The 14,990-nt window shown below is 39.4% G+C and overlaps 1 protein-coding gene across 2 annotated transcripts in view; it reads right to left on the bottom strand.

Annotated features, from left to right (window-relative positions):
• The window catches only part of mipol1 (mirror-image polydactyly 1), a 69,887-nt gene that overhangs the window by 8,359 nt on the left and 46,538 nt on the right, over positions 1 to 14,990 (bottom strand). For both annotated transcript variants that reach the window (XM_088647595.1, XM_088647596.1), the window contains one exon: positions 8,297 to 8,391. In XM_088647595.1, coding sequence (XP_088503721.1) covers positions 8,297 to 8,391 — 95 coding nt within the window. The remainder of the gene's footprint in view (positions 1 to 8,296; positions 8,392 to 14,990) is intronic.

The raw sequence follows: 14,990 nt of genomic DNA, 5'->3' as shown, positions 1-14,990 counted from the left end.
TCAACGGAATACATTACCATACAGCTTGACTTAATGTGCAAAATTGACTGAAACCTGGCTGTGTATATTAGATAGGTGCTCTTCGGGGCACAGCTTGAGAACCTACTTTCAAATGAACTAAATGCTGTTCCCAATAAGGAATAACTACTGATCCATTAACCTCAACAGATATGACCCTCCCTCCTAAACTGCTGCTTAGACTACCTATCAAAGCGTCCCCAGGACAGAAAGAAACACTGGACATAATGAACACAACTGTGCAAGAAAAGAATGCTTACAGCACATAACAAAACAGAAACAGACATCCAGTGTCTTACTGCTATCTACATATTTGACCTAAAACCGATCACTTAAGCATTCTATTCATTACAAGGCTTTAAAAACAAACGCCAGCACATTTCTATTCACACAGGTGTGTGATGAATATGGAGTGATCACAGAGGAGGTCAGAGCTCCACCTTTCTGGGCGAGCTCTTTCAAAACAAACAGCTCACACAGGATCGATCATCCCTGAGTGAGAAGACTGAAACAACACTGCAAGGAATTCAACAATTAGGAGTGATCTGGCTCCCTGGTATTAACCAGGCATGCTGCTACAGGTGCTCCACAGGACCTGACCTTGAAAGTTAAATTGAAAAAAATGCTCATTAAAATGACTAAATATGCATCTTAAAAAAACAATATGTATTCTTGACCCGTTTAAACAAAGATACATTTTATATTTTAATAAAAAATGTCAGTAACTGACTTAACCTCAGCTACTAAGAGGAAATATTTTCAGATGTGTTTCTGATGTGAAGTAATTTAAGAAAATGAAAATGAATATAATCCTCACGTTTTCTTTACATAACAAACCTCTAGAATTTATTTGCATTGCCTTTACTTGTAAAAAATATAAATCTGTCCTAAAGTGAGCCACCCATAAAAGCATATATTAAACTTGCACAATAACAAAAAGAGTTTGTTTTAAAAAAAAGGCTCTCCTTCCCACCAAAATGCAATATTTAATTATTAACCTCTCGGCACAGGAAAGAACTTAATGTCATTCTCAAAAAGTAATTGAAGTACAGCAATAAAATGGAAATAACTCAATATTAAAGAAAAGAGAGCTGGGAAGGGAGCTATCGCTGGGGAGACAATAAGACGAAGGTTTTCATTTTCACCTGCTAAGGAGAAGCTCTGTGCCATTTTAAATGCTTTATGTTCATTTGCGTACCGTGTTCCTCAGTCTGTAACAGTTTTAATTATAAAAGCACAACAACTGTCCACACCTCAGCCTGTCAATCCACTCAGTTAATGTCCTGTAAACATCTCTAGTGAGGTCACTTTCTTAAATCTTCACCTTAACAAGTCAAATGAACATGAGACTGCATGACTATACATACTCTCACTGTAAACACTACATCAACTATCATTCATTGCTACACCATCAAAGCAAGGCAAGCTGGAAGGCTTCATATATTAAAGCAAAAAAATGCAAATATTTAGTCTAGGAGGGCTGTTTTCTAAAAACATGCTATTTCAGTTTTGGTTGTTTTTCCCTCAACAACAACTAAAACAATCCTATATTTCTGTGCATTAAAATATTACCACAGGGCACTTCCACCTTCATGTATACATGGTTGTGTTGAGACTGCCATACCTGGATTGCAGAACAAACAAAAGCTAGCTTTCAAACACTCAGGGTATTTTAGAGGCAAAACTCAAGATAAGCAACTGATTTTATTTAAAAACTGGTAAGAATTCTGGAATAGTGAATATCTTGACTTCTTATGTATAAAACCTTCAGGGACCAATTTCAGAAACTACACCGCCCACATCTTTGTTACATATCCTATTCCTATTTTCTTTACGAATAGTTTGAAAGGGTCATATTGAGCGTCTTTGCTGTCCAGAGTGGTGTTTTTGCAAAAGTATTTGTGGTGTTTATTCTTTTCTTAAGACAGGTAGTGAGGTTTTTATAAAAACACGGCAGTAAAATGAGTTATATAGCCAGGCAGCAATAGAAGATCAACTGCTCTGTAAAGCAAACAGAAATAATTAATGAATCAGCTGTTCCCTAATGGGGAGCTCCATGCTGTAGTAACAGTAAGCTCTGTGTTAATTAGAAGCCATGCATTTTGATAACAATGCCTTTTTAACTGCAGGTCTGCCTGTGTTGTGCACAGCGGGCAGACATGAAAAGACTTGGTGCTTTGGGCTGAGGCCATTCACCATTTATTTACATCTTTAAGTAATTATGTTTGCAGTGCTTTAAAAATCATATGAGCCATTCTGGAACACCACAGATTTTAATTAATTGAAAAGGAAGTGGAGATGTTCGCATTTTTTTTCCTTTCTTTTTTTTGAGCAAAAGGAAATCAATTCTGATCTGATATTGATAGCCATAGAGTGATGTAACCTGTGTGCTTTGTTTAATTAAATGCAAACATGCTGGGTACTAAAGTCCAGAGGCAGTGACAACAAGGGCTGAAGAGGATTGCTTAACTATGGATTATCTTATCTGGTCACCCCCACCAAACACACACCCTTTACCAGTTATCTGTACAAACCAATCCACAGACAGAATTCAACAGAAAGTACTTCAATTTCAGTCATTTTGAAATAAAAAGAAGTGGTATAAATGCTAAACCGAATAAAAAGTAAAACAGTTACACAGATGCTAAAAAAGCAAACATACAAAGCACTCCGTGAACATTTGGATATTTCAAAGGAAGACAGCGTGTCAGCCCTAAATGCTCTAGTAAACCATAGGAGAAATGAAAGTCTGGGTATTACGACTCTGGCCAGACTACAGACATAAGGCACACCAGACGGACGGCAATACCATATATTAAGATTGCTGAGCTCAGTAACACATATTGAAGTGCAATGTTGGCTACAAAGCAAGGGATACCACCACAGAGTGTGGTCTTTTAAGAACAACCAAGAGTGCTTTCAGACTTACAGCTGGGCTATGTTCTTGGGTCAAGTCCTTTTTCTCTTTCTCTTTATACGTTTGTGTGTGTGTGTTTCATGAAATGGCCCACATGAAGTGCAGTATGAAAAGCATCAAGTTACTCATTAACCATGTGCATCAGATAGCTAATCAATGGTGCTGGATGGAGAAGGAATCATAACCAACTGCCCTCTAATTTTGAAAAGCAAAGTCTTGGTTAATATTTAATAGCTGTAGAGGCGTGTGTTATCAAACCCGTACGTAAAAGGACCCTTTAATAGAGACTTATCTCCTTCTGCTCTAAATAAATAAGCGGCAGTCACTACAGAATGGCACTGAGTCACACTGTGCTCACACCACAGATTCTCATAATGAAGCTGCCTACAGAACCTATTACTGCCAATTCACAAACCTGCTGATAACATGTCTGGTGCATTCATACTACCGCATCTAGCACTACAGAAATATTATTCTCCTCTGGAAAACACCCATCAGAAACATTCTGGTTCAGAAAGCCCTAGGAGAAAAGTGGAGCATGCTTTTAAATTATGATAATAATGCAACACAACAGTGTAAACATAACCATGTTAGTGACTAGAGACCTATCGTGCACTTCATACGGAATATTTACTGGTTTAGAGTGGCTATACTGTGCATGTACTGCACACATTCTGAACGTGTGAATCTGTGGTAGTTGCCAGGATTTAGTGGGCAGTGCGGACATCCTTAAGCGCTTTTAGGTTCTTTCCTTTTATTATTTCTTTATGCAGAACTATCAGCTGTGAAGGCTCTGAACAAATCCTTTTTTTAACATGAACTGAAATCTGTAAGTACTGTACCCTGCCTCTGACAAAGTGCGTGATGAGGTCCAACCCCTACTTAACTTATACTTTACAGAAATACAAAGATTTTAAAAGTGGTTCCAGAACATCGCAAGAACATCTTGAACAGCTAGAATACTGGTACAGAGTAAGAGGGCTATTTTGAACTCAGTTTTGAAATGAAGAGACCAATCATCTTCATATACAGTATGAAGTAGTTGCTCCCTCTCATCACTGATTTTACGGATTTAGAATAAATTCTTTTATGAAAGAGTAACGCCCCAATATCGCCATAGCCCAGGAAAAACAGAGGAGAGCCTCTGGGGATGTATTACCAGCACAGTAATAGAAAATTACTTCCTTGTGTCTGAAGGAACCCATTTAAACATTACATAAAAATCTTAAAATAGCACTTAAAAAGTGCTAGATAAGCTCCAAGACTGAATGGGTTCCTGGAAAGTTGTGCACTGTGTTTCTCATTTTCTCATTTTGCAACATTATTGTTGGAGAACTGAGCAAACAATTTAATGCAACCTGACAGGACATCCCAGTATAATATAGACAAAATTGTTTAAGAGCAATTCTACATTTAAAGAGAAGCAAATACCACAATGCCACAGCCTTTACTTGAAGAAATGACAACTGTCTTAAGGTGTTAAAATGAGGTCTAGTCTACTCTGTGAACATTACAGATCCCACAGGACTCTTTGAAAGCAAGAACTGGGTGTTAATAAAACCCTTGTTTGGCCTATTTCCCTCGGCCCTGGCTAACTGTCAAGCAAAGCTCCAGCTCCATCACTGGGTCCATCCAACAAAAATATATTCAAATAAAAACTCATTCCAATAACGGTTTCCCCACGGCTGGCCGTTCACTTCCAACACACCACTCCCACCAACACTTGCGTTATTCAAAAATCTTTCACTTAACACCGTGTGCACATCTCAAACATTCAGGACCTGATCCGAGTAAGCTGGTGACTATAAATTCAGTTCACTTAAAATAAAACAAAGCTATGTCTGGTGGGCAAGCACATAGCCATCCTCTGTGTGTTGCCGAACGCTCCCGATTATCCAGAGAAGATCCAGCTCATATTCCTGCTGATAGCTTTGCTCAACTCCCACTTTCCACACAATGCAAATTTTGTGAATACAATGTCTGTGTTCACAACGAAACCTTAGGGGGAGGGGAAATTGAAGCCAGGAATGTCATTATTCAAAGAGCTTTAACTTCAAAGACTTTTATTGGTTTTACAAACAAAAAAAAGCTACATACAGTATAGGAAACTGAAGGAGGAAAAAAAAATCCAGATTTATGCAAATGTAAAGTCTCTATCAAGAAACCTTGCGAAACAGGACACAGTAAGCCAAACCCACAATGCAGGTTTTGGAAGTGAGCTTATATGATGAAATCAGTCTAACTGGACTTCTGCAGCAAACCTGAGACCTTGATTCCTTGTTATAATGGGAAAGGGAAAAAATAAATCACTGTTTAATACAGGCCTAAACAAAAAATTAATTCATCTTTAAAATCATACAGTGAGGTGCTCTTGCTCAGAAGACTTACAATCGATTGTCTGAACAACAGACATTGATTGTGCCCCTAATTCTTGTGTGATACAGCTCTTTCCAGGGGTGTGCTTCAAATTCGAGTCACCCCTGGTGTTATGATAGCAACGAAGAGCGACACGGCCCAGAAACAAACACTCTAAGCTGCTTTTCTAGTTCAATCCGTGTCAGAGCAACTGCAGTCAATGAATTCAGGAAAGAATTCCAAAGCCCCTCACAATTTACAATTACGGTTGCTTAGAATAGCCTCAAAAAAGACCACCAACACCACAGGCTCAGTTCGCAGCAGGGTGTGAGAGTGACATTGTTCCGAGGTGAAATAAAAAGGTGGAGGCCAATTAAAAACCACAATGTGCTAACCTCTTTGAGGCTTTTTACAGATGCACAATAATGAATTATTCTGGTATGAGACCATTAGTATCCCATTACCTACAAAACCACCTACCTTCATTCGACCAAACTTGCTATCTTGCACGCACAACATAAGCACAATGTCATTTATTCTGTTTTCTGAGACAAAGCAAATCACATTTTTAATTATAAGAGCATTAAATAACATACAGTGTACAAGATTTCAGTTTTCATAACATAATTCTAAGGAAAAAAAAAACATTCTCTTGGCCTTTACACTCTTTTTAGAAATACATACAGAGAAGCATCTTATAACTCATTTAACTAATTAAAATCTACAGCATATCTAGAGGAGGGAAGCTTTCAGCATGTTAAAATGTAGTGACTCAGAAGAGCACAGCAATTACAAAGCTCTCTGCATATTTCCTGTGTCTAATGTCTAAAGTAGCTGAACAGGCAGCAGATGACAGCACAGAAGAGCCTGGGAGATTTTTACACTCGGGGAACTCAGTCTAGGACTGAGGCTCACAGTGGCCACAGCCCACGTTCATCTCCTGGTGAAGATGAAATCTCACCTTGTTAGTGTGGGTACGTCTGGAAATGTATGCTTAGACCTAAAAACCGTTTCTTTCAGTTAATATTCTTTTTCTCTCAAATTAATTATCTAGATTTCTTTCGACTAACAAAGCACTGAAATGAGTAACCTTGTGTGATTAAAAAGAGGCAAGGCAGCTGTTTTTGAGGTTTACGTCAATGATCCACTAAGTCCTGTGCTGGACTCATGCAACACATATAGCACTGACAGTAAGATTGCATGCGTATCTGCAAAAAAAAAACAGTCAAAAAGCCACTGTCCTAAAAAATGTTCAGTTTTAATTACCTGACACAAAAAAGGCAGTAGTCCATCATAAAAATGCAAAATTTCATTTCACAACAAAGCACAAAACATTTAAAGGAGGAAAACCGACTTATACCTTTGATATTTGGGAATTACACTGGCTTGCCAACTTTGATTTGAGTAACTATATTATCCCGGTTGTATTAGTTTGATAAAACTGAGATTTGATTACATTCAGTTTGTGGAATATATGGAAAAAATGAGCTAATGCTCCCAAATCACATTCGGACACTCTTAAATCAGTTACCACTCTGCATAACACAAGCTGGGGACACTATACCTCAAATTCTTTACTCAGTGAACCCAAAAGTAAAATAATAGTTACAGTGACATGCCACAATCATGATATTCTCGATAAATAGAATGCTTAGTCTTTTAATTAGACAAATTATTCATATGCGCTTCTGGGTTTTAAGCCTCTGTGCATCTCTGCCCCTCCAGTACTTAAGGAATTTATAAAATTGCTCCACAGATTATAATTCTAGATGCTCCACGAGCATGCACAAAATGTGCACAGACTCACACTAAGTGGAGCTATGTAAAGCACAAACTTAAACGGAGGATGGGAGAAGTTATTACTTTCCAACACACTGTTTATTCCAGTGCTTACGGGTTTGAGACCTATACTACACGTGTTCTTGTTTCTGAACAATTTTATTCACAGACACTTGTACCAAAAAATATTCTGAAGAAAGATGCAGGAGTCATTCACTGGTCAATATTTGCCCTGTACAACACTTCAGTTAGATTTGATCTTGTGGAGTTCTGCTTCCGTTTTGCCTTGTGACACCTTTACAAACCCCCCATAGCCGAGTTTGTGCTTGGCTGTGTTTTTATTTTAATTATTTTGGTCAGCCATTGTGATTTGATCTTTAAAGTTACATAGTAGCTGCATCATATATGGTATGACAATACTTTATTACCTGATTCCTCAGAAATTTGTTTTGCAACCAAGCTGCCATGTTTTACACACAGAGACTTACAAAAAAGGTATGAAAAGCGCACAAACAATACATCATAAATACATATTACATTACAGAAAATACATCAATCCATACATGGTCCTTATGCACCACTCCTACAGGAATCTCCACAAATTACCAGAACCTGTAAGCTTACTCCCCCAGAATCACTCTAAGTCCTTTAAACTGCATATTACCCCTTCATTTTTCACATAACCTCTGACTGTACTTGCCCATAACCAACACTCATTTATTGACTAAGTAGTTTGATTGAATGTGAGATAAAAGAAATTTCTCATTTATGTCTGCATTTTGGGACTCCATAATGTCTATTTGAAAGCATCAGTGGGCATTCTTCATGCAGAACATGCAAGGGATCAGAGGAGATAGTAACCATCTCCACATACTCTTAAAGTAAGCAGAACTAACTTACAGAACACATCGTAACACCTTCCACCTGTAAGAGCAAGTAAGACTACAGCGACCACTAGAAACCTGGATTCTGATTGGCCTGCAGGCAATCACCTGTTATTATTGGTTTTCCTTGTATTTGGTTGTCAAGGTTTCATCAGCCAGAGGTGCATCAGCTATGCTCGTGCATTATTCCAGGGTAAGGGCGTTAAGCACAGAACCTGAGGCGTGAAAGCCAGACGGCTCTAGAGGCCTGCCTTTTTTCAAAAAACCTAATTCACGGACGGAAGCAAATCTGTTTCTTTACCAACACCAGCGGAAGCACTGCCACCAAAAAAACAAGATGTACCTGTAGTACACGCGCAGGGTCTGAATTTCTTCTTCTAGTTTTCTACTGTGCTCCAGAGCATGGTCTCTTTCCTTCTGGGCGAGCTCCAGATCAGCCTGTGAGAGAAAACAAAAAACGATCTGTACAGCTACAGTGCACGACAGCAATGAAATATACCAGGACTGTGCGATGCTAATTCTAGGTCTCTGAAGGAGAATTTTATTCATGCATTTTAGGAAAGAACATAATTCTGCTCCTCAACTTCATGGCATGCCTGCCTTTAACTCATAGGCCAGGGGGATTAAAAATCATCTTGTGTGTGTTCTCTGTCCCCCACCCATAAAAACAACCTTCCACACCAGATCATAACCACGTTATGGAACTGCAGGCAAACCTGCTCAGACAGACTCTTCTACACCAGACTCCACACAACACAATTCGCAAGGCGGGGACTGTGAGAAGAACAACAGCTTATTCTAAACACAAGAACCCAATTGTCGAATCATTGCCTTGTATGTTATGATGCAGAGGTGATCAGCAACTTTTTCTTCTTTTTTTTTGTATGTAATCAATTAATATTTATAAAACAATAAAGCGTGTCAGATGAACAAAACTGCACATTCTAAGCAGGCATTGAATATTCGCAACATTATCTTACAATGAAATCAGGTCAGTGTCAATCACTATTAAATCTATGTAGACTTCTTAGATGCATCTAAGAATAAAAGAGTATGATTTCATTGGTAATAAATTTAAACATAAATTCCAAACTTTCAAAAAGACATGTCTGCATACAGTAAAAGGCCTTTACTGCATTTTATTAAACCCATTAAAAGAATACCAACAAACATAGGGACAGACAATAGGTAAATGCTTAGGGTATCCCATTCAAGCATTGTTTGCTACTCAGCACTCATTCAAAAAGACTGTGTTCAAGGCAAAGTGACTGGTCACAGAGAGTGCAAAGCACTAGGTAAACAGTGTCTTGCCATTCAGGGACTAGGTTGTTAAACCCAAGCAGTAATTAAGCTCTTGCTAATTATCAGCCGTTGAAACAGATGTGTTGACTATCCTTATTAGTCAACAGCTGGGAGAGGAGAACAATTGAGGTTTCCTAAACCAACAGCCAGCTGCCTTACTGTAATTGCCTGCAATCTATAGCCTAAGTGATAAGGGAAGAGAGGTAGAGGGCATGCACAATGAAAACTGCAAAGCTGTTATTGATTACTGGAATGTAATTGGAGTTGAATCATACTTAACAGGGAGACTCAGCGCCTAGACAGCATACAGTTGCCATCTGCTAAGCGCCGCCTCACAATGTGACAAGTTCATCCGGACCAGGTGATGCCCTCATTTTATTTGCAAGTTAAAAACAAGCCAGTACCTATGATTAAAAGGTACAGAGCTTGCCTTATCCATAAACATTTAGCAGACAATTGTATGAAGATCTATGTTATGAGCAATGATATCAGGACCCAACAGAAATCTCAAACAACCCGCAAGTGCAAGAGAGAGTTATGGGTTTTCTGTGGAGGTACAGTACCAGTCTGCTGAAGACATGTCGGAGCTTGTCATCCACTATTGATACCACGGAGAGAGCTCAGAGAGGCTCAGCTCTGCATATTTTCAGAGCATCCACTCTCCACTGTGTTCCCAGCCAGCAATTAATAATGGCTTCTTCTTAAAACAACACAAGAACACACAAACAGGGTGGCAGAGCAAGAAAGTACACTGATGACTGCGAAGATATAATTGTCTTATATAATGTATTTTGAAACATGGTGACAGACCTAAACAGTACAGAGCTGGCAAGAAGTGGCAGAAAACTACCAGTGCAGCCTGTCTTCTGGGCCCCAGGCTGCTGGCGGGGAGAGCTGTGGCTGAGAGCAGTTTGCACTCTACCCCCGTAGTGGCTGTTTTGGTACACCTTCAGGTCATTTTGAAAGACACCAATGATGCTGACCTACTTGATGATGTACGAGATCTTGGCAATACATGAAGAGAAGCAAAGTGTCCCAACAAGTATTTAAGTTATTGGCATTAGTCTTCAGAAAACTGATGGAAAAGAGGTCAACATGAAGTCTTCCATCCTGTATCATAGGATGCATCATACAAGACTGTTGAATCCCATGTCAACTGCTTTTCTTTCTGCATAATGTGTTCCATTAAGCTGACAAAAATACATGGACATCTCTCCTATAATTTAGAGAAACAAACTTCTTTCATCATCAACAGGCAGTTTTCTCACTAAAGCAACTTTTAAGTATGTAAAATGGTTTTACTAAAATATAAGGTTTAAGGAATGGCAGGGTAATTTTTAAATTTTGCTAACTGATGAAGAAATGTAGCTGCAATGACCCAAGTCAATTAATCTCCTGAATATCCCCCTTTTAAAGCCACACGTTAACATGGATGTCTCTGGAAGACCCACCCAAACTCCCGTGAATACACTCTCCTGACTGAATTTTCAACAATGGCCATTTCTTATGGCCCACTTGCATCTTTTGTTGAAAGAATGGAGCCAGTCTAGCTTTTAATTGTTTCTTGTGTTATCCGAGAGTCAGCCCTGGTGTCAGGGCAGCACTTAAAGCCAGAGAGATAAACTGCACTCACAGACCAGCGGAGCACAGCCAGCACTGCCCACTGCTGCCCAGGCACCAGATAAGAGAAGCACTTGCAAAGAGCCGCAATATCAGCTTAATGGTTCTGGGGAAACAACGCATTTATATTCTGATAAGGACCGACCTTACAGGTGGAAGCAAGAGCTTAATTTTAGGCAGGGCAGCCTGTAAAACATGCAACATTGTTAAAGGCTCTTTTACGTGAAATAAAAGACTACCTAGAAATCAGTCACAATTGCTTGAAAGCTCAAGTCTCACAGTAAAAAGCAACAGACCTCCAGTTACCCTGACAGATCGCTGGAGCAAACATACGGAGTGAGATAAGGAGAAGGTGCAGGACAGGTGGCTACAGTACTTCCTCTTTTGGAAAGAGCAACAGGACAGAAGAGTGCAGAAACTCAAGAAACAAAACGTTTGAAATAAAACTCATTTAAAAAGAAAATCCATTCAACATAAAAGCTAAACGAGTATCTAGGTGATGCGGTAAGTAGCACTGTCTCTCCACAGTCCCAGATTTGAAGCTGCCCTTTTCTGTATGGAGTTTTCATTTTCCCCCTGGGTTCACGTGGTTCTGCTCCAGGCCCTGCAGTTTCCATCCAAGCACATGTGATCTACGTTAATGGGCACCTGCAAATTGTCTGTATGTGAGTGATGATGCCAGGCCATAGCAGTGGACTGGCCTTCCATCCAGTCTGTGTACCCGCCTTGCAACACTCTGCTTTCTGGGATAGACTCTGGCTCAATGTGACCCTCTATAGATAAAGCAGTTACTAACAATGGATGCACTTGTTTGTGCTTTCCTAAAGCTGACTGACAGATGAGCATGGTATGTACCTTTATATCATTATATTTAGAAAAAACACATTGCTTAACTTTTACTTCTCACTGATTGCCAAATGAAAGCTGTCTGTCATCAAAACAAACAACAGATTGTATCGGTGCACAGCTGAGCTATGGTGTGTCAAAGTATTAGCTGCGCCACTTCGGTTTGCTTCAAAGCATTGAAGTTTCAGGTATGCTGAGCATTTGTGAAAGTGGTATTTGTAAATGGAAAAGATGGGGACTTGCCTGGAAAGGCGTATCTATGTTTTCCCTTCTAAAGCAGCAAGTCACATAGGTGTGCTATTCACACACTGCACAGACCTTAGTATTACGAAGATTACAATGGAATGAATGCCCCTCCAGTTAGCAAAAAATACAAGAGAGGTCAGCCTCCCAAAATAAATATGTACTTTTCTCGAATGGAGAGGTGCGGTGAACTTCAAACTCGGTCACAGTGATCACATTCATTTCTCCACATCTGTCACGCATTTTCTTTTGCAAGAAGCAAATCTTTTAGGAGGCCTGGCCAGCTTCCCTTCAGAAATCCCTTGCTCCCTTTCCTTGCTCCATGGCACTGGAGTGTCCAAAGTCCAGGAGATGATGGTGCTCGACAAATCTGAACTCTAGCCCAGAGGCAGGCGGAACAGCCAGTGCAGCTTTTTATTTTTTTCTGCAAATCCCACTGGGAGATAAGAATATATACAGATGGTCAGGCTGACAGCTGACAGCAACCTTCAGGTGGTCACAGTGCTTGTTGCCTGACACTGGCCATTTTCACAGCCGATTAAACAGCTTCAGAATGGGACTGGGATGATTTTGCATAGGAAACAGGAATTTGTTAATGAGGGGGGTGTCAGGTGCCAGAGTCTTACTCTGACCTGGTCTTCCCAATCCTCACCACTACACCAGTTTGCACACTACCAACAAACATAGGACAATTAAAACCATTTTGTTTTTATAAGGACAAATAACTCTGCAAAAACATTTCTGGAGCGAATTTACCCAACATAGATTCTGTATAAATGCTCATTAACAGACACTGCGATGTGAGTTTCTATTTATCGTGCATCCAGAGTACTGAAAAATGTGCATTGTTATTAAGTTAGGAAATAATTTTATGTTTCAAAATCAATAAAAATGTGCCCTTGTGCAGGGCTTGCTGTATGGAAGCACCACCTGCCAGTGCACATCAATTAACAATTGTAACTCATTAAATAGAGGAGATTTCATGAGCAAATGATAAGCAGAAACCCACTCACCTGGCAACATGGGTGGGCAAGAGAGTTACTGAGGCAACAGGTAAGGTCCTGTGTTAATGTTTCACTGCCGAAAGAATGGGGGAATGAGGGTGAGGATAAAAGCTCTCTCTCACTGCCAGCCTTCAAACAAGCTGCAATTAATCACAATAAAATATTGACAAACACAGACCTGCTTACGAAATGCTGAGGGTGAAGCTGACAGGCTCTGCATTTAGGTAATTAATTGCAGAAAGGCACTAATCTGTCTTTTAACTGTTAGAGCCACACTATTAAACATTAAAGATTTGCCAAATTCCTGGCTTAAAAAGGTATTAATTGAATCACAGCACACTGCTTTGATCAATTCAGACATGCCCACACACCAAGACAAAAATCAATATCTAAACTGTGGTATAATAAATTGAAAGCAATAAAAGTATTGAATTGAATCGTAAGGCCCAGCTCAAATGAATATTTATTAATATATAATTTTGAAATGTATGCTTTTATATTTATGCATAGATGGATTTCAAATAAGAAAAACATATTTCTAACAACTCCGTATTTACGGTACTGTCAAATGTTTAAAATACATAATGTAATGAATTTTCTTATTTCAGATAGTTGATAGTTGCATTTAAAAATGTGTCCCGATTTAAGTGCCTAAATACTCTTGTGCAGCGGACCCTATAACATATTCTTGAGAGATATTGAGACATCTACACCAGGGCAATAGACAAAGGATTTTAAATAATCAACAGACATACTCAGATCTCACTGAGAGCTAGGGACCCCCACAACTAGGTTAAATCATAGCAGAGATATACATCTCAAATCACAATATTTTAAGACCTCTAATCACAGTACAATTGAAGGTTTTATAGGAATTCCATCAAAAAGTTCTGTTCATTTTATTCTCTCAGATCAGGAAGGTTGTTAAAGTAGAAAAAGAGTCAAACACATTTAAATTGAACAGGATAGATTCCATTCCATTCTTAATTCAGAACTATAATCTCAGCAGAACAGACTCCAAGTGACAAAATACTTTTTTCTACACGTCAAGTATCACGCTTAACTCCCAGAGACCGTTATATTGATTTACAGACTGTTACCAATGTCTGCGCTTCGCTGACATAAGTCTTACCAAATTTCCAACAGGTGGGCAAAGAGCAAGGAACTGAGCAGCTAGAGCTCACCTTTCTAATGCAAGACATTAGGAATTTCACCGCTAGCTGTTCTTTACTAAAATGTAGAAATCAAAAGACCTAAATCAAATTCACAAAGAAGTATTAATAATTCAGCACTGCTGACAATGAAACAGTATCGAGAGGAAGATAAACACTCCCCCCACACACATCTGTCCTGTCTCTGACTATATACTACTTAGCTGTAGCAGAGTGAATTAGGCTGCTCCTAACCTAAAGTGCTCCGTTCTACTCAGGAATGGGAAAAAGGAGAACAGTTAAAAATCATGCAATCTCTGCCAGGACTTCTACCATCAACAGGTGCCAACTAGTTAGGAACAGCTTGATCAAAATCAAGATCAAAACAGTACAGAGCAGGGTGATGTCAAAGCCTTAAAGGTTGTGCAAAAGAAGAAAAAAAAAAGAATCAATGATTAACTCCATTAAAAACACCGTAGCTTGCTTTCTTCTCTGTTTTTCCTGCAAGGCAAAGGCAGGGAATGGCCACGTCCAGTCAGACAGAGCAAAAGCTGGAGAGTAAATACAAGCGGTTCAGGGATGAAGCCACAAACACACACAACTCCGAATAACCTCGGCCATGGGTATTCAACGTCCTCTCCCCTCTGTTCGCATTCAAAACACACCTGCAGGCTCAGAATCGCACAGTGGCCAACATTCCGGGACGGAAGATGAGCTGTTTGCAAAGTTCCCTTTAGAAATAATTCCAAGCAGTTCTCAGAGAATCCGGTGAGATCAATGGTAAACATGTCTTGAGGGAGGCTGGGTATTTCAGGAGCGAATGCCAACTGCTTTTCCCAACTCCAGACCTTGCAGTATCATAATTAGTGCA

The sequence above is a fragment of the Lepisosteus platostomus genome, chromosome 10 (assembly GCF_059453375.1).
Source record: "Lepisosteus platostomus isolate fLepPlt1 chromosome 10, fLepPlt1.hap1, whole genome shotgun sequence".
Lineage (NCBI taxonomy): Eukaryota > Metazoa > Chordata > Actinopteri > Semionotiformes > Lepisosteidae > Lepisosteus > Lepisosteus platostomus.
The sequence above is the reverse complement of the archived record's forward strand: the minus strand, read 5'-3'. Positions and strand labels throughout refer to the sequence as shown.